The sequence below is a fragment of the Cynocephalus volans genome, chromosome 1 (genome assembly GCF_027409185.1).
Source record: "Cynocephalus volans isolate mCynVol1 chromosome 1, mCynVol1.pri, whole genome shotgun sequence".
NCBI lineage: Eukaryota > Metazoa > Chordata > Mammalia > Dermoptera > Cynocephalidae > Cynocephalus > Cynocephalus volans.
This window is the reverse complement of record NC_084460.1, coordinates 258,188,025-258,215,874: the sequence shown is the minus strand read 5'-3', so window position 1 is coordinate 258,215,874 and position 27,850 is coordinate 258,188,025. Positions and strand designations below refer to the sequence as shown.

At 38.3% G+C, this 27,850-nt stretch overlaps 1 protein-coding gene across 1 annotated transcript in view; it reads left to right on the top strand.

Annotated features, from left to right (window-relative positions):
* The window catches only part of TMEFF2 (transmembrane protein with EGF like and two follistatin like domains 2), a 231,119-nt gene that overhangs the window by 129,069 nt on the left and 74,200 nt on the right, over positions 1-27,850 (top strand). Inside the window, exon 5 of the mRNA XM_063113558.1 lies at positions 2,938-3,034. Coding sequence (XP_062969628.1) covers positions 2,938-3,034 — 97 coding nt within the window. The remainder of the gene's footprint in view (positions 1-2,937; positions 3,035-27,850) is intronic.

Sequence of the window (27,850 nt, the reverse complement as noted above, 5' to 3'; positions counted from 1 at the left end):
GATATTTTCTAATTTAGTGTAGTATGTTTCATATTTACAAAAATGCAGGTCATGATGCACTAATTTCATACCTGCTAAAAGGTTGTGAATTGTGGTTTGAAAAACACAGTATTATCCTTTCTGCTCAAAATGTGGTTTGTGGACCAACAACAGCAACAGTAGCTGGGAACTTGTAGGAAATGCAGAACCTGAGGCAACACTCATACCTCTTGAATTTGAATCTGCATGTTAACACAACCTCCAGGTGCTTCCTGTGCACGTTAAAGTGTCAGAAGCCCGGTGCTGGGCAATGCATGAGGAGAGTGCTTGGGACAGATGAAGTCTTCTTGGTATTGTTTAGGACAGAGATTCTATGATCCATTTTTTAGAATATGCAATCCAATTCCCAAATTAAGCCTAATTCAGTATTTCCAAGGATATTGCAAGGCATTTATTTTTAAATAAACAAACAAACAAACAAACAAACAAACAAACAAAATCTGCCAGAGCTTCTGAGCCCAACCCTATTTAAGAACCATTAGTCTACAGGGTTAAATGAAAATTGTGCACTGATTAAGTTGTTTGTTTATTACAAACGTGGAAACCTGTGCTTCAGGTAATATGGTAAGATTTTACTTTTCATTGTGGGTAACTTTGTTTTGGGGCATTTTATTGCCTGACTGCTTATTGATGGGGGTTTTACTACTGATTCTTCTGAATTTACTTCTCCTTATGGGGGAATTTCCAAACATCTCCATTCTACCAATAACGGCCCGTTTATAGAAATGTTATGTGACTTTGGGTAGAAATATTATTAGTAGTTCTGCTGAGTTAGTCAAATTCATCCCTTGATTACTTTCAGTAGATCCCTAACCAAGGATATAGACTACAGAAGAGAAAACGGGGCTGTCCCTAAGTGGCTATCACTGATGATTAAGGACCTTCCATTGTGTTGTTATGTTTCCTGAGTGATGGGAAGTTTTAGTCTGAAAGTTGCTAATCTTGCTAACACTGAAAGGCTCTTTCCCATTAGCAGCTTCTGTGTTGCATTAATAATAAGAAAGTAATAAGGAGACCATCCTCAGCTGTTCAGTCTCCCCTGAGGTGAGTCCCCAGCTTCCCTCATATCCTCATGGTTCACTCTAATGGCCTTGCCTGTATTAAAGTAATAGAGTGGATAATAAGTGCTGTTTATTTTATCAGTCTAAAAATCCTTCTTTTGGGGGAGGAACACCTCTTTTTATGACATCCAAACTGGAAACCTTACCATCAATATTTTTGCAATTGTAGTTGACCTGTTTAATTCATAACTTTTTAAAATGTAAATTCAGATCATCAAGCGCGGGAAAAAAAATTGTTTTAGAAAAAGTAAATCTCTCTACCTTTCCTGGAAGAGCTATAAAACAGAGAACTCTCCAAGAGATGTTTTCTTGTCCTTTTTTTTGGTAAATCAAATCATTCATCTGCATAGCAATAAATTAAAGAAAATCAAGGAATAAAGATGTTTGCTTTTGTAAATATTTAAAGCTCTCTTGTTAATAGACAAAGAATAAATGATGAGAAAATAGCATACTAAAACAAAATAAGTAAGATTAGATTCGATATGTTCAGGATTTATGTTAATAAACTGTTTTTGTTAAAAATGTTTTATTAGGGTCCATAAAGACAGGAACCAATGCTGTACTTAATTGTTTATGTTCTTTTTTTATTGCAAATATGTGATCTTTTGCTGGAGCATACTTTTAAAAGGTCCTCTTGATTTAAACATCTGTTTTTAAATGTATAATCTTTCCATGAAATAAGATTATCTATTTGGTAGTTAGGTTATTGCAATTTTTCATTTTCAAGTAAAACCATTTTTTCTTTCAGCAATATATATTTTAATTGGTTAAGCAGTAATCCATCACCAAAAAAGTGTTGCTCATTCCTTGCACTCAAAATACTTGACCATAATCACCACAAACAGAAGATAAATGTTTAGGTGATGGAGATATGCTACTTATCATAATAAGTAAGTGGATCAGTGTGCAATATATGCCTGTATTGAAACAATACACTGTACCCCCAAAATATGTATAACTAAAAATAAATTTAAAAAATTTTTAAAAGTGTTGCTCACTTCCTGCACTCAAACTACTAGAAATTTTTTCTCAATTTACACTATTGTGTCCTGATTTTGAAAGGTTAATTTTTATCATTAGTATTATTAATAATTATTATTATTAAATATCATTAATATTTATTTATTATTATTATATATTGCCTACTTTCGTACCTGTAATCTGAGGGGGTGATGGGAGGACCAATATCAATAGTCATCACCAGGGACTTAATATATATTTTTAAAATAAAACATATATTCATAACTCTCTCAGAGGAAATAACTATGATTAGTTCTGAGCAATATTTATGTGAGATTCAAGAAATCACAGTAAAAACTAAAAGCTGTTTTTTAAAAACATAGTCAACATATTTTCCTTGTAATTACTTAAGAGCTTGAAAAAAAAAAAAAAGTTGACATATTTATTGTCAGGGTTGCCCACCTAAAATTTTTTAATTATACATGAAAACCTTCTTTGAGTGAAAAATTCTACAATTTAGGAATAAGAAGTAGATTTTTCCTCTAGAGATGTAACAATCTAAATCCCTTTTAATTAAATAACTTTCATATGGTCTATTTATTAGCCAAGCAATTTTGATAAATCCAGTAAATTCTCGTTTGTTGTTTTATTTTGCATATAAAAAGCAGAAGTGTTCACTACATACCAATGGGTGGCCTATTATTGTTAGAGTTGTCCTTAAATTGGAGGAAAAAAGAGTTGAGTATGACATTCTTATGAAGCACCAATAGCAAGCAGGTTGGGAAAGTAGCATCTTCAATATAGAATTGTCTTAGAGCTGTTGGTATTAAACACACTTATCTGAATTCCTTTTGTTTACTTTTTTTCTGTCCTGCAGTCCATGAAGGCTCTGGAGAAACCAGTCAAAAGGAGACATCCACCTGCGACATTTGCCAGTTTGGTGCAGAATGTGATGAAGATGCTGAGGATGTCTGGTAATATGCTATTTTTATTTTTTTAAACAAAATAATAACAGTGATTAATTTCTTTTCACTCCATTAATCATTCTCCAAAAGAAGACATTATCAACATTTTTATTTTATTATCCAGTTTCCAAGGGAAAAAATAAACTGAGGGCATAATAACAGCAAGGAATTTCTGGAGTTGGATTAAGAGGTGGGCCAGCCAGGCAGCTGTCCAGGATTACCTGATAAGGTGCACTGAAATATCACTGAGGCTCCCACAGAACTGTCAATGTTAAGATATAGAAGAAAAAAATAATATTTACTGGAATATCTCTCAAGAAGAATCATCAACAAACAATGGATGGTTGCTATCTTACTCTGTATAGACTGCTAGAACAATATACCATAGCAGAGTAGCTGACAAACAATAGAAATTTATTTCTCACCATTCTGAAGGCTGGGAAGTTTAAGATCAAGGCTTCTGCAGATTCAGTGTCTGGTGTGGACCTGCTTCCTCTTAGACAGCATACTCCTCACTGCAGCCTCACATGGTGGAAGGGGCACAGAGCCCTCTTGGGCCTCTTTTATAAGGATACCAGTCCCGTTCATGAGGGCTCCACCCAGGTGACCTAATCACCTCCCAAAGGCCCCACCTCTTAATATCTTGGGGGTTAGTATTTCAACACATGAATTTGGGGGAACACAAATATTTAGATGATAGTAGTTGCTAATCTGATTCTAAGATGGTGGGTCTGGGTAACTGCAGAGATTTAAGTATTCATGCACACACCCAAAGCTGAATTGTGTAAGACAGTTAAGCAAACAGTGATCTCTGGACTGCCAACTAGGATCAACTTTTCCCTTCCCCCAAATAATACTCAGATCCTCCTGTAAGGATATGTTGAACAAATAACGAATAATACTCATTATTTTGAATGGGTGCCAACATTTCAGCCTTCTAGGGCATCCAGGTGTCTTGGTTCTGCCCTGATCATACGGCAAAGTGAACAACGCAGACTTCAGTGTGAGTTCTTTGTGTCGAGAGGCAATCAGTCTCCCTCCCCTTCCCTCCTTCTTTCTCTTCTCCTTCTCTCTCTCTCTTACACACACCTCCCACCCTTTGTCCAGCTGACCTTTATTTTCTTCAACATGCAGACTGTTTGCCTAGAGCAGTTAATCATTTTGAGCAAACTTTTGTGAACAGGGGGAAGGAATTCATCTAAAGGAAATGAAGACAGAAAATATGGTGAAATAATTTTGGCAGGAGTGAAATGATCTTCACTTAAAATATTTTTTTAAGGCAGATTAAGGTGAAGATTCCATCTGAGTAAACTGGGGTTCATAGGGTAAACTAGGTACTTAAAAGTAAACACTGCCATAGAATAGCCAGGGAAATAGCCATCCATTAACAAAAGCAGATATCAGTGGAGTTTCTATGCCTGCAAACACTTCCAGCCAATGGACAACTAACAGCCAAGTTAGGGAGCCTATGTGCTGGTTCGACCATAGTGAGGTAAACAAATGCATGTTTTCTAAAGAACATCCCAGGCATCTTAAGGTCTGATGAATTTATGGTTCCCAGATTTAGCAAATCATCATAATTATTTGGGAAATTTTTAAAACATTCCATTTCTTTAGTTCTTCCCCGAAATTAATGAGAATCAGAATTACAGAGAAGTGGGGCTTAAAATTTTACTTTTCTAAAACTACCAAAATGATTATGGATACACTGCTGTAAAATAAATAACTGACTCAAAGAATCTTTCTTCTTCCTAAACACTTTAGGGCTCTTGTGTAGTCATAGTCATGTATGTTAAATCACACTGATAGGAAATGCATCCTTAAAATACCTTGTTTTTAACATTTGCTAGTGACCTCATTTGTAGTTCATCATTTTTCAAGCTTTTAATTATTTTGCTATTATTTTGCTTTAAGAAAAACATCACGTGTTCCTATTTTTTTTAAGAGTTTCCATTCCCCTAATTTCTTATCATTTTGATGACCATTCTTTAAGTGACATAGTTCCACTTTCCAAGTACAAAGATTTAAAACATGAGCTTATAATATCAGCAAAAATTATTGGTTCCTTACTATGATTACTACTCATCCATTTGTGTACTTTTTTTCCTTCAATTTCTTCAAAGTAACCAGAAGATATAGATTCTATTATTATTTTACTTTACAAAGAGGAAACTGAGCTTTGAAGGGTTTGAGTGGCAGGGCCAAAATGAAGATATGAGGTGAAAGTAACATAAGATGTTAGCATAACAGTTCAACCAAAGATGCAATTAAAATAATATGTCTTTGCTGTCATGTCTGGAATAATGAGATGGCCAGATTGCAGGCAGCATATATGCAGTGACTCTCAAGACCTGCTGGGTGAGAGCTGGTGCAGCAGGCAGAGGGAAAATGTCCAAGCAAGCAGTGTTATTCCTGGAATTGTTGCAAAAGATCAAATCCATGGTAGCAGTCTGAGAAGACATGGGCAAGGCTAGAGGCATCAGAAAGGCTCAGCAGTCAGCTGTAGAGCCCAGCCATGGCAATGGAGTTCAGAAAAAGTTTGGGTACAAAGGGTACAAGAAGAACTAGGCAGAATTTCAGTCACAGAATAATTGGGTATCAGTCAGAAAACTAATCAGGGACTGAAACAGGAATGACTGGATAGATATCCATTTACTGGAACTGGCGTAGAAAACTAAGCCTTGGCTACAAGGGGCTGGAAGAAGCATAGCCTGGATCTGGGGAATAAATTACAAGGTCACGGTGAAACCAGCAGCAAGGCTGACTGGATGCTGAATCAGTTAGCTTTTGGCTAGGATATCTTTTATGCTCCCAGCCTGGGGACAGAATTAGTTCCAAAATGCGGAAGGAGGCTGAACCTGCAGATGGGGGCTAAGCGCCGTAGCTGTGAAGATTAGTGGTCCACAGGGGCAGGGAGCCAAGAAGATCGTTATACTTCCCAGGCGAGAATGAAAAGTTGTTAGCTTTTAAATAAAATGTGTGTAAAATGCCCAGTATAAGCAATAAGGAATGGTGCTAAAATGATTAACACATTGATTTTTATTTACATAAATACCTGTGTATGTTAACATACTGTACTGAGTTAAGGCCGTGAAGGGCAGATTAGAAACAGCTGAAGGACACAAGAATAAAGCAATAAGTGAAATTAAATACTCATGGAATGAAAGAGGGCTTGAAGTAAGATAGGAAGCAATACGGGAGTGATCTGACTATAGTCCTGGTCACCAGAACTTCACCAAATCAAGGGAGCTTTGATACACTATTGATTTTGGATGAAACCATGGCTAGATCCTCTCACAAACATAAAACACTGCATATTCTGTGTGGCAACAAAAAGTACAACTCGGTTTTTTGTTTCATTTTTTCTTTTGACACCATCTAAACTATAATTTTATGCATACAAATTTTCTTAATCCTGCATTATGACGTAATAACAAGATGTGAATAAATACTGATGAGAAGTAATGTTATGATTGTATCTACAATATTGAAACAAAGGTGAAAAATTCATTTCTGATCTTTCTTTAACCCTGATCTAAGAAATTAATATTTTATATTCAGGTACCTCCAAGATAAAGATATATCTTTGTTAGAATTAAAAAGCCAGTACACAGACAACTGATTATGTTTTTATAGTTAGATAAGGTTTTGAGTTAAGAAGCAAGTCACATTGTAGATGGAGAAAAAATAAATAAAAGGGAGAGGGAAAAGGAGAGTAGAATAAAAGGAGAAAAAATAATAATTAAAGGATGCATTGGTAAACCATGATATTAATGACAGCATTTAATGCTTTTATTTTCACAAAACAGATGGCTTATAATTTAAGACTCTAGTTTATGTTCTATGATTTCATTTCAAGATTTTTCTCTTGTATGTTTGTTCTTATGGAGAACATCAAGACTGTAAAGATCAGAAAATGGTCAGGTTTTCTCAATGGGAAAGACCATTGCTACAAAAGATTCTTAAGGTATAAATATTTACCTAAATATAAGAAAGGATTAAGCTTCCAAAAGAGAGTGTTAAAATTCAACAGAATAAGTGGCCCACACTCTAGTATTTCCATTCTCACAATAGAGGCATCCTTTGTTTAGGATGGACTTCAAAAATAATCAAAACACCTGTGTAAAGGGATGTGCGTGCCTCTTAATGGGGGAGAGGTTAAGGTAAGAAGAAAGAAGGGCTTAAAAGATTGTTTCTCTTTATATCTAGACTGAAAAGAGTCAAAACTAATACATTTGTACATCAAAGAGACTCTCAAATACATCCTGCCAAATATAATTTATAAAGAAGAAGAATGGCTTATAAATAAGTCAAATTTAATAAAATTGACTCATTGCTAAGTAATAAAGCCCCATCTGATAGCACTGGGAATACCAACTTATGATTTCAACAAATATTTCTGATACTTGGTTCGTTTTAGTAGCAGCTTTATATTCCCTTAATTATCTTACCTGATAAATTATCTAAGCCCGAAGTAGGTCAAGAGTAACCCTTAATGCACTGCGAACTATTCCTTAGAGGTAATCAGCCTGGAACTTTCTGTTGGTCCTGTCAGTCAGAAGTAGTTCATAGCCCTGGGGTTGATTTAATATAAAAAAAAGAAAGGCAAGTTGATAGCTGGGTCGGATCATAGGAATGATTGGGTATGAAATTGGCTGTGTGCCTAATATTTCCAAAGCATCAGACTAGATCAAGGAAGGGAGCACAGGTGTAAGAGCAGATGCAGCTGGATGACAAATGACATAAAAGGACAACTTAAATTATTATGTTAAATTATTATGCTTTATACGTATGCTTTATAGCTCTTTATTCCTGTTTTAACTTTGCTTTGTAGTATTCTCTATATGCCACTCAGGCTCCATTAGCAAAATCATATTGGCTTAAATGCTATTAATTTCTCAGTAGTCATTCATTTTATTTCTGAAAGCATTAATAATGTTTTCTAATTTTAGTGTACAACATCCTTGTGTTTGACTGCAATGGTAAGAAAGGAGAGAAGCAAAGTAGCTGCAATAACACAAGTTCAGAGGAGAGAGTGAATAAGCATCTATTTTCTTCCCTATATCATTGACGTTCCATAACTGAAACAGGTGTGTGGGTCTGGCATTCTTTTTGTGAGTGTCTCTTACAAAGACAGTTTAGTTTGAAGTCTTTAACATCTTGCTGCTTTGATCTGAGAAGGTGCCTTGTCACTAGGACGACTGTGTGCTGCTGGCATCATTCCCACCTTTAATGCATTTCGGACCGTGGAGACTCATGAATATTTGAAGTAGGGCAATGGTCGTGGATGATCCTGGCACTAGATTTCACCATACATATAAGTCAATTAACATTAGGTCCTGCTGACTTTAGTATGTCTGGGTTGTGAGTTTGATAGTGAAAATTAAGGCACCTCTGAGGAAAATATAGAAAATGGATTCTGTTAAAACTACTGGCTGACACTTGAACAAAGTGATTGTGTTGCAAGTGGAAAGTTTCCAGCTGTTTTCTACTAAGTGAAAAGAAGATCGGTTAGGGTGGTATACAGGATATTCAAAGAAGATGCTGGTTAGCCCCAAAATTTTAGTGAACTAAGAGTTCATTCAGTCCTCCCTTAGGGGGTTTCCTTTTATTGATTTCCCTAGCTCTTTGGCCTCAGAACTATAAATGTGGTAACCAAAATTAGGACTGGCTTCTAACATGGAGAATTTTTTTTTAAAAAAAGATAATAGATCTGGTCTAGAAAATCCAAGGTTTTGTTGGTCTTTTAAGAACGCCTTTTCAGTTTCAAGATTCCTATAGTTGAGGTATTACCTCCCTCAAATTGCCTCTCCTCCCCGCCATGAGGACAGTGGCTGTTACGTTCTGTTTCTGTAGATGTATGGGGACTAAAGTGTGAAGACACCTCTCTTTCCTTCAACACATCTATTTGCCCAGAAAATTTTTCAGGGAGAGAGGGAAATATACAGCTCTAGATTTGGGTAAATACACGTCTTTCCCCTCCTGTAATTTCAGAGAGAACATGGTAGCACTTTTTAGCAAAGGTATGTCCAAATGTAAAAAATTAGAGTTTGACTTTGTTGTAATTTCCTTCTATTATGTATTTCTCTACCTATCTTAATCAAGAAAAGCAAAATATTTTATTTTTCTAAATTTCACACAATGAAATAAAATTTAGAACTGCAGTTACAGCTAGATAGGACTAATATTTCTAATGTTGTCTGTATGATGGTCTATTCAGGGCGTTAAACAATGTCCTTTGTCATGAATGTCATATCTGTAACCCAAACTTCTCTCTGTGGTAGCTGCCAATAGTCAAATCTGAAAACTGTAGCTGAAAGCTTCAAATGTTGCTTAGGAAGATAAATAAATAACAATGACATTTTGAATATGCAATAGTCATAGAAAAATGACATCCCACTTAAGGATAACTATTGAAATATTTGGAAACATATTTTTCCTTCCACATATGTGTGAGTGTGTTTTATGAGAATAATCATATTTTCCACATCAACAAAGCCATCCTTCTCAAAAATTTTTACTTAACCTTGAGGTTGAGTTGTTTGGTGATTGTTAGGAATACTAAACAAATTTAGGAATAACATATTTACATTTGAACATAATTTCTGTGGCCCAAATTCTAATTATTCTTTCAAAACTTTCAGCACTTCTGAAGACAAATTGATTTGAGGATACTGGCCTAAACATTTGTGATTTAAAAAACATACCAAATCCTATATCCCTGCTAAGTCTGTTAGACATTTTTCCTGGTTAACTCCAAAAGACTAGGCAGTATGTGTACTGAAAACATTTCCATTGTTTGTATTCAGACTGTTTATAATAAATAGTTTTCTGAAGTATAAGCATTGCTGACTGTAAAACTGTCCTCCAAAAGGTGCATTAAATTGGGCAGAAACTACTGCTTGTCTTCAGTGGTTTACTTCCAAATAGTAATATATTGTATGTGGTGACTCATCTAAACAACAAATCAGCAAGTGGTCCTCAGTAGCCTACATCAGTCTTTTCAGACACATTCCCCTACAAACAGGATGTGTAAGAGCAAATAAGTGATTGAACAAATTGTAAAATTATATGCAACACTCAATCGAAAAACTAGTACTGAAAGTCTAAATGCTTATTAGAGTAAAAAATAAATAAATAAATAATGAAAACAAATATCTGATTTTTCTAGCCCCCCAAAGCAAAGTAAAATTAATTGAGAATGGGTCCATTCATTCCTTCATCTTTAAGCTATGAATGAAACACAAGAAATCAGGACAATGCACTTGGTACAGATGATCTTCTAAAGATTATTTGCCACAGCTCTTTTTTATTCATTGCAACCTTTTCTAAGTCTTTGACATAATAGTTCATACCATTCTCTGAGCTCATCCTAAAATGAGCTTTCTACAATCAAAATTGTATTACCTGGGGTAATAAAAGTAATGTTAAGTCCCAACTAACCATAAAGGCTTAGAATCAGCAGATACTAGGAGATGTATATATTGGGAGAAGTACACAACAATTGGGAAAAAGGAAAAAATAAGAAATTAAATAAAATATTATCTTCATATTAGCAAAAATTAGTGATGTATTTCTGTAATAAACATTGATACCTGCATAAATTTGAAACATTAAGACATTCCAATATAACATCAAATTGTCACTTATGACAAAGAAATAAAAATAATATATTTGATTACAGTATGCAGTTTAACTTTAATTGAGTATGATTTTCCTTCCCTGTGGAAAACTGTAGGGAAGTATGCTTACTAAGAAAAAGAAAATACAGCAGAACTGTTCGCATTACATTAACATTGGATGGTTAGACTTGGGGGAAAAAAGAAAAAGAAGCCCTGCATTGATCAATATATTGGTGCATTAATCAGGATTCTCCCAGAGAAGCAGAATTAATAAAATGTATATATCTATATCTATATAGATTGATAGAGAGAAAGAGAGAGACTTATTATAAGGAATTGGCTCACACAATTATAAAGGCTGATAAGTCCACAAATCTGCAGTCTACAGGCTGGAGATCCAGGAGAGCTGATGGTAAAGTTCTAGTCTGAATAACAAAATGAGGAAATATTCATGGCAATTACAGTACTCATTTCTGCAATTGGTCACATGGTCATAGTTGGTGATACTTTTTTCCACTACCAGTTCTGTATTTACACTGCCTTCGCAAGTACCTCAGCTGGTCATGACTCTCTACACTGTGGGGTCACCTAAATCTTCTTTCCTGAAGGGTCTGGGCCATTAGTACTCCTGCCTAGATTAGGTTATTGTAGTATTTCATTGACCTTAATCACAAGGTATGGTAACACTAAAAGACACTCTAAGGGATCTTCTGTATTCTAGAAATAGTCTTCCTTACCTCCATTGTAGAGTAGTAGCCCAATTTCCCCTTGGTAGTCAGGATTAATTACCCCAACCAACACAGCAATTCTTTTCTTTGCCTGACTCTTTGAGTCAGAGGCATGAGAAGACCAAAGTAACTGGGCAGCAGTCCTAACTTCCAGTTCAGTAGAATCATTATTGTGTCTCCTTGTGGAAGCATTCCTTTTTTCAGAACTAAGACCACTAGACCAGGAGAGCATAAGATCACGGGAACAGTAAGCAAGCATTTTCTAGTTAGTCACTAGTGGTAGTAGTGGGTGGTGCCACTTCCATTTTCACCCCTTGATTCCTTACCCAGTGAATTTTGGCTGTGGGAGAAAAAGCACCATATATGAGATGCTGATTCAGAGTACATAGGGCCTTCTGGAGAACCTTGCCCCAGCCCTGCAAAGTATTGCTACCTAGATGGATCTATAACCGAGTCTTCAAATGGTAAGACCAGTGAATTCCATGAGCATGTGGCCATTGCAACACTTCTTTTGCTGTGAAGTGAATTCCTTGCTCAGACCAATGTTGTGTGTGAAATACCATGACAGTGGAAAAGCATTCTGTAAGCCCGTGGATCGTAGTTTTTGGAGACACTTTATGTTTAGGGAAGGCAAATCCATATCCAGAGTGTCTATTTCAGTAAGGACAAAATGCTGTGCCTTCCATGATGGAAGTGGTCCGATGTGATTAACCTACCACCAGGGAGCTGGCTGATCACCCCAAGTGATGGTGTCACTCCTGCAGGTGACAAATCAGGAATGGAGCAGTAGCAGTAGCCAGGTCAGCCTTAGTGAGTAGAAATCCATGTTGCTAAGTGCATGAATAACATCCCTCCTTGCCACAATAGCCACTTTGTTTATGAACCCATTGGCAATGACAAGGATGGCTAGAAAAAGAGGCTGACTGGTATTTACAGGACAGGTCATCTTACCCACTTGATTATTAAAATCCTCCTCTGCTGAGGTCACCCTTTGGTGAATATTCACACAAGACACAAATATCTTCATATTTTTTGCACATTGAGAGAGTTCTGTACATATACTTGTACTCTAATTTTCCTTGTCACCAATTTTCCAATCATGTTCTTTCCCAGTTCTTGACCATTCAACCAAACCATTGGCCACAGTCCATGATCAGTATATAATAATACCTCCTACCATTTCTCCTTCCAAGCAAAGTGAAAAAAATGAACTGATACAAGGGCTAAATAATTTGTTCATGTAGTGAAGTAAGGGAGAAATAGTCCTAGGTCAGGGTTTCCTGAACAGTTCCCTGATTTATTCCAAACCATCTATGAACAACTTGGAAATTAGGTGACTTGCTTTGTGACAGTAAAGTATCATTTCCTTAGGTAGTTTTTTTCTATAAATGTTTTATTTTACTACTAGCTAAGAATAAAAGACATGGTTGTTTTATAAGCTGTGCAAATGGGAAAACATTGATCTGACCAAATTTTTATGATAAATATCTTTGCTTTAATCATAATTAATTAACTGGTTAAAAATGCAAATGAGATGCAAAGATAAAAAATATGTAAAGCAGTAGCAATGTATCATAATATAGAGCCTGGCAATTATGATTATGGGTTTAGAATGCCAAATGTGACTTTGAAATATATTTACTTATAAGACTTCCTACTATCAATTCTACTTTTTTAATTCATGTAATTCTACTTTTTCTTTTTAACTCATATACAGTAGCCAATAATTTGTTTGATATGTTTGACTACATTTTTTTCTAAAAATCCTCATTATGAGATTTGTAGCCCTTCATTAGTATAATCAGGCTACTGGAAACTTTAACCCAGTTGTTCACCTACTGCATCTTTTCCCCCAATTTTTGTTTGTCCTCAACTGAGGTACAGTTTCAAATTAAAATCTTCTACTACAATGTTAAATTAGAGGGGAAAACATCTTTGCATTAGACACCAAACAACACATGATAATAAAGTAGAATGCATGAGGGTCATAGGCCTGCATTTTTTTAAATGCAATTTAGTTTAATTCTATTTTTGCTGCCTACAACATTGGCTAGAAGGGTTGCTGTAAAGCACTGTGGATATTAAAAACTGTAGCTTGAGAAGTTATTAGTCAGGAAGACTTTCTTTTTAATAGGAAATAAGACAATACAATGGATATCACGGGTATCTTAAGTATAGAGAAGTGGACTGTCCACGTGAGCTGATACGGTTTATGTTTGAACAAATAATTTTAAAATAGTAACTAAGCATTATTGAGTGCTTACTTTGTCCCCTGCAATTTTAACTGGGTTAAAGTTTCCAGTAGCTTGATTATACTAATGAAGGGCTACAAATCTCACTATGAGGATTTTTAGAAAAAAATATAGTCAAACATATCAAACAAATTGTTGGCTATTTTAACTACTTATTTATCAATCAACTCACTGAACCTTCAGAAGAACCCTACAAGTTAGGTACCATTACTATTCCAGTTTTAAAGATGATGAACTTGAAGCACAAAGGTTTAAATGACTTGCCTAAATTTACTAAACTATTAAGGGTCAGAGTAAAAATTTGAATGCAGAGGCCACGCTCTTATTTATTTTGTAAACATCCTTTCCAGTTGTGCTCTAGAAAGCCTGGGGCATAGCAGAGAACTTGCAAGACTCAGAGGAGCTGTATAGGTATAGAGGTACTGGGGAAACAGAAAGAAATGTATTAATTTACATGTATGAAATCAAGTACACCATCTCATTTTGTCTCTCACAACAGAGTGGAGAGTTAGGTATTATTTTCTTTTATTTATCCAAAGGAGGAAACCAAGCTTTGGGAGGTAAATAACGTGCCACATGTATGTTGCTAGGTTGGGGCAGATATCGAGTTCAACCTTAGCTTTTTCCAGTCCTTTTCAGTGCATAATGCTAGAGGGTAGATATCAAGATAGAATTAAGACAGAGAAACTGTTTAAATGGTGAAAAAGACTTAGTTGTCAAGCACGTTAGGTAGAGTAAATAACACTAAATTCTATAACAGACAAGTGACAAATTCTCAGTTATAATGCGCACACACACACACACACACACACACCCCTATTTCTTGCTCTCATCATATTTCAGGGCAGGTGTTCCTAATCAGGTCATCTCACACATGGTCTGACAGGGGCCTGGCTCTTTCCATGTCATGGGCCTGCCTTTCCTTAAATCGCTGACTTTTATTCATTCATTTAATAGACAGCAAAAGAAAAGAAAAGATGCTCCATGGGAGTTTTTATCAGCTAGTCCTGAAAGTGACATTCTGCACTTCCATTCACATCCTACCAGCCAGAGCATTCGCTGTATAGTAAAGGTGGCATTAAAGAGAAAAAACCTAGTAAAGAGGTTTGGGAATAGTCCCGGAAAGAGAGATTAGTGTCAGGGAATCTCTACAGCATCAGGAGATATTTACTTAGTACCTGTGATGAGTCATGCTCTGTCTGAGCCCTGGCAATATGGTCTGTAACACAGACAAGGTTCTTGCCTTTTAAAAAACTTATATCCTGGAAAGGTGAGAGATAGGGCATAGGCAATAAGAAATGAACACACAAACAAGCGAACAAGATACTTTCAGATAAGTGTTTTAAAAAGAAATACAGAGTTCTGAAAAACAGAGTCCTGGGAGAGTGATATGCTACTTAAGATTGGGTATTCATGGAATATCCAATGCCTGAGGATTGCTGTTTAAGTCGAATAGCAAGAATTAGTCATGCAAAGATTTGTAGAAATGGTATTCTGAGCAAAGGCACAGAGTGGAGTGGAGGTGTGCTGAAGGAACTGAAAGGTCAGGGTGTCTACAGCCCAGAGAATAAGAAGGTCTTAGATGAAGTTGAAAAGGGCTCTGATAATAAAGGTCCTTCTGGGTCTTAATGAAGAGGTGCAATTTTATTCCAAGTATACTGAGAAATGTCCAGATATTTTATTCTGGAACTGATATGATTAATCATCTCCACTGTCACTTCCTCCTGAAGCCCTACCAGACCCCCCAGAATATCGTCATCACCCCTTCTCTCATACCCATAGCGTTTTCCCTTGCTGCAATTGTATCAGTACTTAGTTACCGGGAAGTGTGGATATATGATCTCCTTAACTGGCATGTAACCTAGAGAGCAGACATATTTAATTTGTGGCTCCCTCAGATTAAATATATCATTTGTGCTAGTGTTACCAAGCACAGTTCCAAGAAAGCACTTAGGTCCTGAGTAAGTGCGTGGATAAATGAATGATGAATAAATAGATGAAGGAATAAAAAATAGTCGAAGGAATAGAAAGCAGTATCCTCTTGTGTGTCGAGTCTACAACATGCTTTCACTTTCTCTACGTCATTTGATTAGCACTGGCACATTGGGTTCATGGGAAAGAGTTTGGGAACTGCACAATTATGAGAAGCAAGAGATTAGAAAAAGAGTCAAAGAGAAAGGAAGATTTTGAGACTGAGCACTGGCAAGAATAATGGAGCAACTTTAGAAATAGGAGATCAGAAGGTGGAGTCAATTTGGAGTAGGGGAAGAAGATAGTGAGAGAAAGTTATGTTCTAATTCAGCTGATAAAAGGCAGAACCAAGTGGAATGCCCAGTAGGCAAATAATTAAATGTTAAGATGTGTGACGTAGACAGAAAAAGCTGCAGGAGTTCAGAGAAATCTAATAAAGCAAATGGATTTGGGAGATAAGGAATGAGAATAGACAAAGACTGCTGAGTAAAATGACACAACATATTTACTGAAAATAATGGGATATTAGAAAGAAAGAACAAAGTAAGTAATGGGAAATAGAAAGATACCAGGATGTATTAACTGAGACAAGAAATTAGAAATAAGCCAAAGAAGAAAAAACCGAAGAAGCTGCTGTCTTCATTTGTTTAACTGAAAGATAAAATTAATGTCCTGCTGCTCAGTGAATATTTCTGATTCCCCACCTCCAGAGGAGGGGAAGTAGGACTATGTTATAGAACTCTACTTCCTGGCTCCTTTGAGGTTGGGGACACTCATGTGTCTAGTTCAAGACTGTGACCTGTGGCTGAAAGTTTGATTGAGCCACAAAGATTTTGCCAATCAAAGACTGCAGAGTTCTTTCCTCTTTCTGGCATAGTAACTGGCAGTGTTCAAGTAGGTGACTGCTTTTCAACCTGGGTCCTTGGGTGACATATAGCATGAGCAAGAAATAGATCTTTGTTGTTTAAACCACTGAGACATTGGGGGTGTTTATTATAGCAGTATAATAACATCTTATCCTGACTGATGAACACCATCAGTGCCAAGTAAGAAAGGTAGATGTGGAATGAGATTGACTCCTGAGGTAGGAAACAATGGAGAAGTTAAAGATGGTTACAGAAGTAAGAGACATAAAGTTGGCAAATGATAGTGACCTACCTTCCAACACACTTATCCCTAAAGGCCTTGCAATTGCATGGTCCTGGAAACTTCACTGCACGTGTTTCCCTAGCCATCCGTGCTCCATCCAGTGAGAAACAGGACCATCCTTCAGCATGGCCGTGAACCCCTTAGACCGTCCGGCTCCGCCACTCTCCCTGCCTCCTCTTCACAGCTAATGTGAATTACATTGACCTGCCTGAGGGTCAGAAAGTTGACAGGACAGATAGTAGTACTTCCAGATCACAGAGCCACAATGCCTATGAAAAAGGAGAAAAGAACCAGAAATAATCACAACGAAAAGCATAAAGTAGGACAACAGTGTGTAAACATGAGAAAGAAAGCAAAATGCTTGATTGTATTCTGACAAGAAGGATATATTTAGGAAGATAAAACCAAGCTTATGAGACTACAACAGGAATTGATTTTCCATATGGTGCCTACCAATGTAGAGATTAGTAAAAAGAAAAGAGAACAAAAGAGAGGTAAATCTATTTTTGTTCCTACAATGTGCAACATATTAGTGATTTTTTTTTCCCCCATGGAAGGGTGATTAGGGGGAGGAAGAGAAAGGAAATTAATATATTTTTTAGCTTAATCTTTGCTGGTAGTAATCTAATTTTAAATTTTAGGAATTATATTTATTTTTGAAACTCAAAGTCATGTTTTTAAAAAGATTTTTTTCCTTCTTAAAAGAAGAAGAAAGGACAAACTAGTAGAGCCAATTATCTTAGGGATTTTCTTCCACAAGAATAGAATCCGTACTGCTTAACAAAGAGCCCTACCAGGATAGACACTCAACTTGCAATTGAGTTGTACCTAAATCACAGGTGTGTGATGACCACACTATATTAAAGTCTAAATCTGACAGATCTGCCTCACTTTATTCATTAGCCATGAACCAAGAGTTCAAGTCCTGCTGGTCATATTTAATAGGGAAAGATATGCTTCAATGGATGTGTGGACAAAGGGATGTATGAATAAATTTATCTAATGAGGCATCTTGGTGTCGAGAGAGAGCACAGCCTTTGTGTAAAACAAACCCAAACAAAGGGCTTTTGTGCTAAAAGCAGTCTAATTAAGAACTGAGATGCTAAAGTCAATTGCCTAGCCTTGAATTTTTGGGTTGCCACTTATTCCTGTGTGGCCTTAGACAAATTTCTTAACCTTCCTGAGTCACAAGGTTCTCATTCATATAAGGAAAATTTTAACATCTGTTGTATTAGGAAGATACATAACTATTGTCATTAACCTCAGTTTTCTTTGAATTTCTTATCTAAAAAGTTAGATCTCCAATGTGTTTCTCTTTCCCTATATCTGAATCATTTATGGTTCAGACTGTGATTTGCAGGAATGTCATTTGTTCTCTCATTATTGGTGATCTGTGTGATGGTGTCTTAGCTCATCATAGAAATTCTTCATAAGTCCCCAAAGCAGCTATTTAAATAGGCCTTGAATTAAAGTACTTACTGTGCTGGGGGAGGACGATGCGAGAAGTGAAAACAATCAAACCAGTTGTTTAGGATTGTAAAAACAAAATAAATGCTTTGACTTACTTTTATACTTCGGATAATAGTGTAGGTATTAACTAGATTAAAGAGTTTAAACCAAGAAAAATCATACCATCCTGAATTCTTGGGAAAATTATATTTTTGTTATCGTTATTACAGAAAAAATAAACGTTTCATATATGATGTAAAGTGGATAGCAATTGTTCATATTACAAAGATGATGTGTTTTGTTATCCTGATTCTGCTGATGAACTGAGGCTGAAACTGTTACAAGGCACCTTATGCCATGTCATTTGGTTAAGAAACGAAGGGGGCCAGGATCTGAACATAGGCAGTCTGGTTCCAAAGCCCGGGCTCTTTTCTGCCTCACTAAACTGCCTCTCGAATAATCACACTGTGTTAAATCTGGTTGGATGGGACCTTGGAGATCATATAATCCTGTCTCTTTGTATTACTGCTTGTAAATGTAAAGCAGAGAGAAGTTAAACGATCTGCCCAAGGTTACACACTTCCATCTTTTCCTCAACATAATAACACACTCTCACTGAAATTCATTTCTAGGATTTATACAAACTAATGGCAAAGTCATGACATTTTTTAATTGAATGCCCAATAAATGAATAATTTTCTTCTTGTTTTTCCATCTCATTTCTGTAAATGAAATGTAAAAACGTGTGTGGCAAAGCCAGAATAGTCTTTGTCTTCACAGGTAGCCTGTTTTCTCATAGAAGGAGAAAAACCATCCTCAGGCTAAGTCTGTTTTAAATGAAATAAGTGTGTGGTCATTTTCTTTGTGAACAGCATCTCTGAAGTATTAAGGGAAAAGATGTCACAAATGACCTTCTAAGTCATGTAACTTCAACTTGCAGCCACTATATGACTCTAAGAAAAGTATAATCTTTCCTACACTGCTAGTGTTATATATTTTATAAGGTCCTTCAGGTCAGTTCACTACGGTTCCAGGTAGAAAACCAACAGGGATAAAAAGTGCTTTGTCTTTTCAATAGACCAATTAATTTTATTGTTAGCTGTTAAAGTTTTTGTTGTTGTTGTCTGATCACTCTTTTACTCTTACTTTATTCAGACATTAGAGCAGATGTTTACAAGTGTTATATTATCTGAATGATCTAATTTCAAAGTCAGGAATTATTTTCCTTTAAAGTTTAAGAAGTGGTCACTTCGACCTTTTACAAAGCCAAAAAGCAAGAAAAACTCTAGATCATTTTTCTTGAAAACTACATACCATAGCTGAACACGATTTAAAATTGCATCCATTAGGTAAAATTTCTGTTAAAGGTTCTACACAAGAACAACAGCATATTCTGGTGTTAAGGCCCCTCACTAATTTTGTGATGTTAATCAAATTACCTACCTTCTCTGAACCTCATCTTCTCCACCTGTAAAGTGGGAGAGGTAACAATATCTACCCACAGAATTTTTATAAGGGTTAAATACTAAAATGTATCTAAAATATTTAGGATAGTCCTCGGTACTCAATAAATATTCAGCGATATCTCTGTGAATTCAGTATTCAATTGCAATGCCTTTACCTAGTCTTGAGGCTTCAATGTTTACCTTTAGGCATATAATGGACAAATATTTTTACAGCCTTCACTCTCATGTTCTGTGTATTCATTTATTTATTTAACACATATTCACTGAGTGTCTACTGTCAGGCATTGTCCCAGGCACTTTAATTACAGGAGTGAGCAAAATAGATAAAAAGTTCATTATTGAGCTTACTTTTTATTAGGAAAACCTGGTAAATAAATAAACATATGTAGTTTAATAGAGATAACTGCTCAGGGAAAACATAAGGAGCATGGAACTGATATAGTATTTATTAGGACACATTGGACAAGAGGGTTAAGGAGGTGGGTCACGAATATTACAATTTTAGATAGGGTGACCAAGGAAGGCTTTCCTAAGAAGGCACAACTTTAGTAAAATATGAAGAAGATGAGGTATCAAACCTTATGGATAGCAAATCAATTTTGTCCTATATCATGACATTTATTGAGCAGCAACCATGGGCCATGTATTTTAGGTATCTCCTTACTCACTCCATGCATCCAAATGTAATCCATCATCTTCCCCTCACTCCCCACACCTATTACATCTGCAGTGTTTCTGGTGCCACCATTCTGTTCCTCTAGTGACCCAAGCAGGCAATTAACCACATCGACGCTGCTGCTTGCGTCTTACTCCCAGTCCGCCCATGCCAGTACCCATCTACGCAGCAGCCAGGTCCTACAGATTTTATCCCCACAATTCTTTCACATCTGTTCTGTCCTTTTGATTTGTGTTAATACCAGTGTATCCAGACCCACAGTACCTTTAACTTGACTATTATAATCATCACCTAGCTGATGCCTCAAAGTCCAGTTCATGGCTGAAATTCAGTCTCCATAGTCATCAGTGCAATTGTTAGTCACAGTTCCAAGATCTTCAGCAATTCTCTGAATCAAAATAACTTAAGTAGTAAAAGAGATGCACAGTTCCAGGGCTTGTTAATTCAGTGACTCAACAATATCCAGGCTCTGGGTCAGCTCACTCAGATTCCTTCTCATCATTGGAACAGGAAGGCAGCAAGCTCGAGCAGCACGACATCCAAAGACAGATAGGAGCAAGCCTCCATCTCAGTAAAAACTTACACACTTTCATCACCATCTACACCAGCTGGCTGCTTTTCATTGCCTTGGTTGTGTCACACATTTGTGTTTATAACGATCACGGGAAGGGGGAGACCAATCAATCAACATGCACCCCTCAACAAATGAGCTTCTTCTTTTTTTTTTTTTTTTTTGTGACTGGTAAGGGGATCGTAACCCTTGGCTTGGTGTCACCCGCACTGCGCTCAGCCAGTGAGCGCACCGGCCATCCCTATATAGGATCTGAACCCGCGGCGGGAGCACTGCTGGGCTCCCAGCACCTCACTCTCCTGAGTGAGCCACGGGGTCGGCCCCAACACGTGAGCTTCTAATACCTGAACAGAATCAAGGATTCTTTAGCAAGGAAGAAGGGGAGCAGAAGTGGCTTTTGGATGGACAACAGTTAACGTTGGCCAGCTCCTCTACTGAATAAATTGTTGAGTGTGATATCCAAGCTTTCTGAGATGAACCTTATTTTTCCTTCCAGAGGGACTCTTAGATATTATTTGCCTTTTTCATTCTCATTTTCATACAAATGCATGATGGAGTTTTCCAGAGGCTACTTGATATGTGTTATTCAACAGTTTCAGTGCAGAGGCAGGTATTAGAACCTGGCTTTCTTTTATTAAGGCAAACATTAAAGGGTTTTAAAAATAGATACACTTCCATTCTTCTCACTAAATATATTTTTAGAAAATATATTCATTTTTATAAAAATGTGCTATGTCAACATGTAATGGGTATATAAATAAAAGCTATCTAGAGTCCTTAATAATTTTTAACATTATAAAGGGGTTTGAGAAGCACTGTCCTACCCTTGATTACTAGTATCCTCTACTTGCAATGCTGTTTCTTACTTCATTAAATGCTTATTTTAAAAGACTTAGTTCAAATGAATCTTTCTCAGTCCTTGGAAGTAAGTTCTTATTCTGCAGAATTCCAATATATTAGTTTTCTATTGCTGCATAACAAATTGTCCCATAACTTAGCATCTTAAAACAACAATGTTTATTACCTCACAGCTTCTGTGGTTCAGGAATCTGCATGTGGCTTAGCTGTGTGCTTCTAACTCAACGTTCCTCCTACATCTGCAATCATCCAGGGCTGCAGTTATCTCAAAGCTCAACTGCGGGAATATCCACTTAGCAAGATTCAGGTTCATCTTGATCATTGGCCTCTGTTGGAAAAATAGAATAGTTTGGTCAGGGTCCTCGCCTTGGGTCCAGTTGGGTGTGGTTCAGTGTCCTTTGAAAGCAAATTGTGTGCGCGTGTGTGTGTGTGCACGCATGCATGTGTATGTGGAGTTAGTGCACAGGTGCACCAGTGTATCTTTTTAGTTTTGTTGCTATTCTTGTGTTCTTCAGAGAGAGAGAGAGAGAGAGGAGTTTTAGTGAAGCAGGCGGGCGGGCATCTGCCTCAGGCACCCTCTCTGCGCAGCCATGCTTTCCAACCTAAGACTCTAAGGACGTTTTGGCTAGTCTCTAGCTCATAGACCTGCATGTGAGGGGTCTGGTGACCCAGCCTGTCATGTGAAGGGTTTGTAACCCAGTCCATGAATGGGCTTGAGGAGTCTGGGAGCTCCAGACCCAGCCCTAGCTCAACACTTGGCCCAGTTGGCAGGATTACCAGAAGGTAAAACAGCCCAACAACTGGCGTGGTCACCTAGCTTTACAATTGGCATCACAGGCAGGATTAACAGCGCTACAATTGGCAATGTCTACAGGATTCCAGACATCAGCCTTAGCAGACTGCCACATTTGGCATAGTCTGTGACAGGATTCTGAGCAGGTACAGAAACTGAAAGCCCTTGGAATAAGGAGGAAATGTGGCTACTTGTGAATATGCTATGCCCTATGGCCACCTTCCTGTTAACCGGGATCTGGTTGCTTGACACTCTACTGCAAGACAGCATAGACCAGGTACTACAACACAAAACCCCTTGGGAGGAGGAGGAAATGTGGCTATCCTTGAGCATGTGGTGCCCGGTGGCCACTTTTCTGCTGACCAGAGCCCGACTATTGCTCACTTCGCTGCAAACTGATCAAGATTTGCAGCAGAAAACAGAGTTGTTGGAAGCACAGATAAATGTCCTGGAGGATGACATGCAGCAACTGGCCACTCCTGCCTCTCACACCAGGGAAGATGACCAACCCAGTGGTGAGCTGGGAAAACCGTGCATCTCCAGGCATGACCTGTTGTGCGTGAGAAATTAAAACAGTAAAGCAGCAGAAACAGGGAGAGCCCCTGGCTGCTTGGCTGCTACAGCTATGAGACCTAGGGGTGGATGGTGTAACGTGCTCTAGAGACTATGTAGTAAACACATGTTCTGTTTGTCTGAAGGCAAAAGGCTCAGAGGGTGCCACGTAAACCTGATGGCCGGCCAGGTGCCATAAAACCTGAGAAAAGCGTGCCGCATGCAGATGGGCAGATGACCCAAGGATGGGTGCCCCTGCAGAATTTCAAGTATGTTTTCACCTGGTGAAAAGGTAGAAAAGTTAGTCTCCATTACTGTGTGCCTGTCTTTGAGGCAGCAGCTGCATGGTTGCGGATGTGCACAGGGGCAGGGCAGCCATTCCTTGATGGACTGGGCAAATGCAGCTGTTTGAACTGTGGGCAAATACTGCAAAAAAAACTTCCTGAGACTGAGTGAATAGCTGGTGTAAGCTGAGCTGATTGAAGTAATTCAAAAGCCAGAAGTAAAGGGAAGCAGAGCATAAAGATTTGGAAAATTTGCAGCCTGGCCTTGCCCTATGGAGAGCAGGAGAAAAATGCAAGGGTGAAGCAGATAAACTGTTTGCTAAAGACATTATCTTAGCCTTGAGGCAGCCAGATGCTAAGAGCCAAGACAATGGGGAAAATGCCCTAAAGGCATTTGAGAAATCCAGATGGGTGCCCCACCCATCACAGGCCCTGAGGGCATTTGAGAAGTTTGGGAGAGAGCCCCTCCCATCCTAAGAGAACTGAGTTTGTCCTGGAGGGCAGATCTGAGGTGTCATTGCCCTTGGCAAACTGCTCCCTGCATCCCTGCCACTCTGGCTGGAGCAATCCTGCCTCAGCACCTCTAAAGAAAAAAAGCCAAAAACCTTGGTGGCGTTCACATTGTGTGAAGTTTGCAGGCCAGCAGTATGTGAGAGCAGAGGAGGCATGGCAGCCTCCACTGAGATTTCAGAAGATGTATGAATAAGCTGGGGGACTCAGGCGGAGACCTGCTGCAGGGGTGGAGCTGCTGTGGAGGACATCCACAGAGTGATGTGGAACAGAAAAGTGGGGTTGGAGCCCCCACAGAGAACCCCCCACTGAGGAAATGTCTAGCGGAGCCAGGATGGTGGGACTGCCACCAGGAGCCCAGAACCGTGGGGCTGCTGGCAATGTGCAGCACCAGCCTGGAAAAGCTGCAGGCACCAGGGCAGCTCAATGGTCTGCACTTGGCAGAGCTGTAGGAGCAACGTTGCCCAACACTTTAGGGGCCCAGGTGTCCCAGTGTGCTTAACGTTTGCCCTGTTTGCGTTTGGGGTTTGTTTGGGGACTGTTTTTCCTTTCTATTCCTTCCTCCTAGAATGGAAATGTGTATCCAATGTCTGTCCCACTGTATCTTGGAAGTAGATAAACTTGTTTTTGACTCTTTACAGGTTCATGGCTGGAAAGAGTTTTGCTTTTGGTCTCAGGTGAGACTTTGGACTTTTGACTTTTGAGTTGATGCTGCAACAAGCTAAAGACTTTTGGGACTGGATGGAATGTGTAATATGTAAATGTAAGGGTCATTTATCCTGCTAAGGGAACTTTGTGGAAGATTCTGAACACATAGATTTTACTGCGAGGATCCTGAAGGGGTGGATTGTTGAGAAAATAAAATAGTTTGGTCAAGGCCCTCGCCTTGGGTCCAGTTGGGTGTGGTTCAGCATCCTTCGTAAGCAAATTGTGTGTGTGTGTGTGTGTGTGTGTGTGTGTGTGGAGTTAGTGCACATGCACACCAGTATATCTTTTTAGTTTTGTTGCTATTCTTGTGTTCTTCAGAGAGAGAGAGAGAGAGAGAGAGAGAGGAGTTTTAGTGGAGCAGGCGGGCGGGCATCTGCCTCGGGCATCCTCCCTTCACAGCCATGCTTTCCAACCTATGGCTCCAAGGACCTTTTGGGTGGTTACCTAGCTCAGTACCTAGCTCATAGACCTGTGTGAAGGGGTCTGGTGACCCAGCCTGGCATGTGAAGGGTTTGTGACACAGTCTGTAATGGGCTTGAGGGGTCTGTGAGCTCCAGACCCAGCCTTAGCTCAACAATTGGCCCAGTTGGCAGGATTACCGGCAGGTGACTGGCGTGGTCATCTAGCTTTACAATTGGCATCACAGGCAGGACTGAGTACTAGAATTGGCGATGTCGACAGGATTCCAGATGTTAGCGATAGCTCCACATTAGCCTTGCAGTAGTGCCACAGCCTCACAAAAGGGCAGCTTGCTTCTCTCCCTTGCACCTAACCCCTAAGAGAGAGATGGGATGATGGGTGGTGGGGGGGGGAGGGAGAGGGAGGAGGGAGAGAGAGGGAGACAGAAGGAGAGAGGTGGAAGCCAGAGTATTTTTATAACCTAATCATGGGAACGACATAGCATCATCATGACCTGCTATTTGTGGGGCCAATGCAAAAAAAAAGTGATGCCCCTAGTTCAAAAAGCAGTTAAAAAGTGCTGTTAAAGGCCTTTTCCTTTCTTCTGTTGGTCTGTCTGTCTTGACTTGCTACCGTGAGTTTTATTTGTCATGTCATTTTGAGTAGAGAAAGAAAGTTTGAATTTTTAAATTACTACCATGATTTTACCATTCATTTTTATATTGTGCTATGCTGGGTTTAAATGCAAATGTAAGAGCATTTAATTTATATATAGAATTACCAAAATTACACACTTTGTATTTTGTCACTTGTACACGCGTATGTATTTCATTCTTACCAGAACAACGGAAACTATTTTCTTAACTGTTTTTATTTCACTTCATAATACTCCCATATTCTACCAACCCTCTCTACCTTTGGCTTACAGGTGAGTAAGAAATGACTAAAAGGAAAAGGAGCTAGGGTCTTCCCTATCTTTTTCTTTCCTCCTGTGTCATAATTTTCAGCATAATGGCTGGCTAAACCAGGGAAGTAACACACATGCCATAAAAACAATATGATAGGGTTACTTGGTCATCCATGTTTCTTAGGACATCATTACCTTCTTTCTGTTTTCTAAGTAAGCTCTGATGTCCTTTGAACAGAAAGGACATCTTCTCAGGGCTCTCAGCATCCCACTTAGTCATAGAAGTAACTTACTTACCTTGTGCTTGTTTTGAGTCTCACTGAACTCCCGTGACTCATGGGGCCACTGGAATTCTGTGCTTATTAGGCTTTAAGAGCACTCTCTGCCAATGGGATGGCTAAGGACAGAGGCAGACACACATATGGCACGCATCTCTCTTGCTCATACTCCTGATTAATTGCCTCACTTGACTTCACACTTACAAATTTCAGAAATGACATTATTAAGAATTTCAAGTCCATGACAACAGAACCTTAAACCAAGTGCAGGGCCCTGTTTGTGCAGGCCACGTGCCCATGAAGCCAGCCTGCGCATCACTTTTGCTGTGTTGGAAGAGGTCCTAGGGCCAGCCCACACTCAAGAGGAGGGGATTACAAAGGAACACCAGGAGGGCGGGTCACTGAGACCCACGTTAGATGCTGCCTGCCACATCCAACATCATTTTTCTTTTTTGACTTGTTTCTTTCTCCCTTGTACTCTATAGTAACTAATGTACATATTATTTTGTATACTGTACTAGATGGTAATCTCCTCAAGGACAGCATTTCTCTCTGATATACATCCTGACACTCCTTTGTCATTTGTAATATGCAATATATAGCACGCACTGAATACTTGGTTTTGGAATGAGTGAATGAATAAATGAATTATGCAGTGGAACTTGGACTTAAATTCTGGTGAGTGGTCTTTGTGAAAAATAATCAATATGAGAAATTGACCTTAATATTTTCTTCAGATTTTGCAAGATAGAGACTGACTGTCTTTGTCATTTCAGATCCTTATCTTTCCACAAGCCACTTGCACTAATTTCTCTTTCTGCTTATTGTCCTGGACTGTCTTCCCTCTAAGCATGGGTTCTTTCTGACCGCTACAAAAATCTCATTTAGGTTATTTTTGTGGGTGAATTATTGTACTTCAGAAGAAAATTAATGATACATTGGACGGCTGGAGCATATCTGGAGAAACTGTTCTGTTGGCATTTATATTTTTATTTTGGACTGCATCAAAATGGCAGGGGAGCTACGCCCTTTTAATGGTTTGCACATGTGGTCAGGCATTGTGTGAGCAAATAACACTTCCCAGTGCTGTATTCAATTTTCAGAAAAAGAAAATAAAAACGAGCAGAAGCCTTTGTAGATCTAAGCATTTTCTTCAGTTTTCTTCATCGGTCTATCCTACAATGCATAAGCTTTCACTTCCAGATCTGTTTCAAGGGTCTTTTATAATGACAGAAGCTAAGTCTTTGTTTCCAAGGAGCAGAATACAAAATGCATCAGTGTGCCATTTAAGAAAAACTATTTTGTCAGTCTTGTTTATGCACTCAAGATAATGCAGTGTTTTAAAAAAAGGCTGGACCCAGCCTCTGCCTGTTTATTCAACATAAACAGAAGCATCCCTTTTGACGTTGCAAGAACAGGATATGTGCTAATTTCACCAAGTAAAAGCCACTGTATTTGTCCATATAAATCTTAGTCTAAAGTAACCTTGCTGCTTCACAATATTGTGAAAGTGCACAAAAAGGATAATATGATGATGCATATCAAATATTCATGTGCATTGACACGTAGTCATTTATTACGGCAGGAAAGTACCCACACTGAGCCGCTGTAGGGTTATGCCTTCCTTCACCTTTGTCTCTACAATTCAGCTT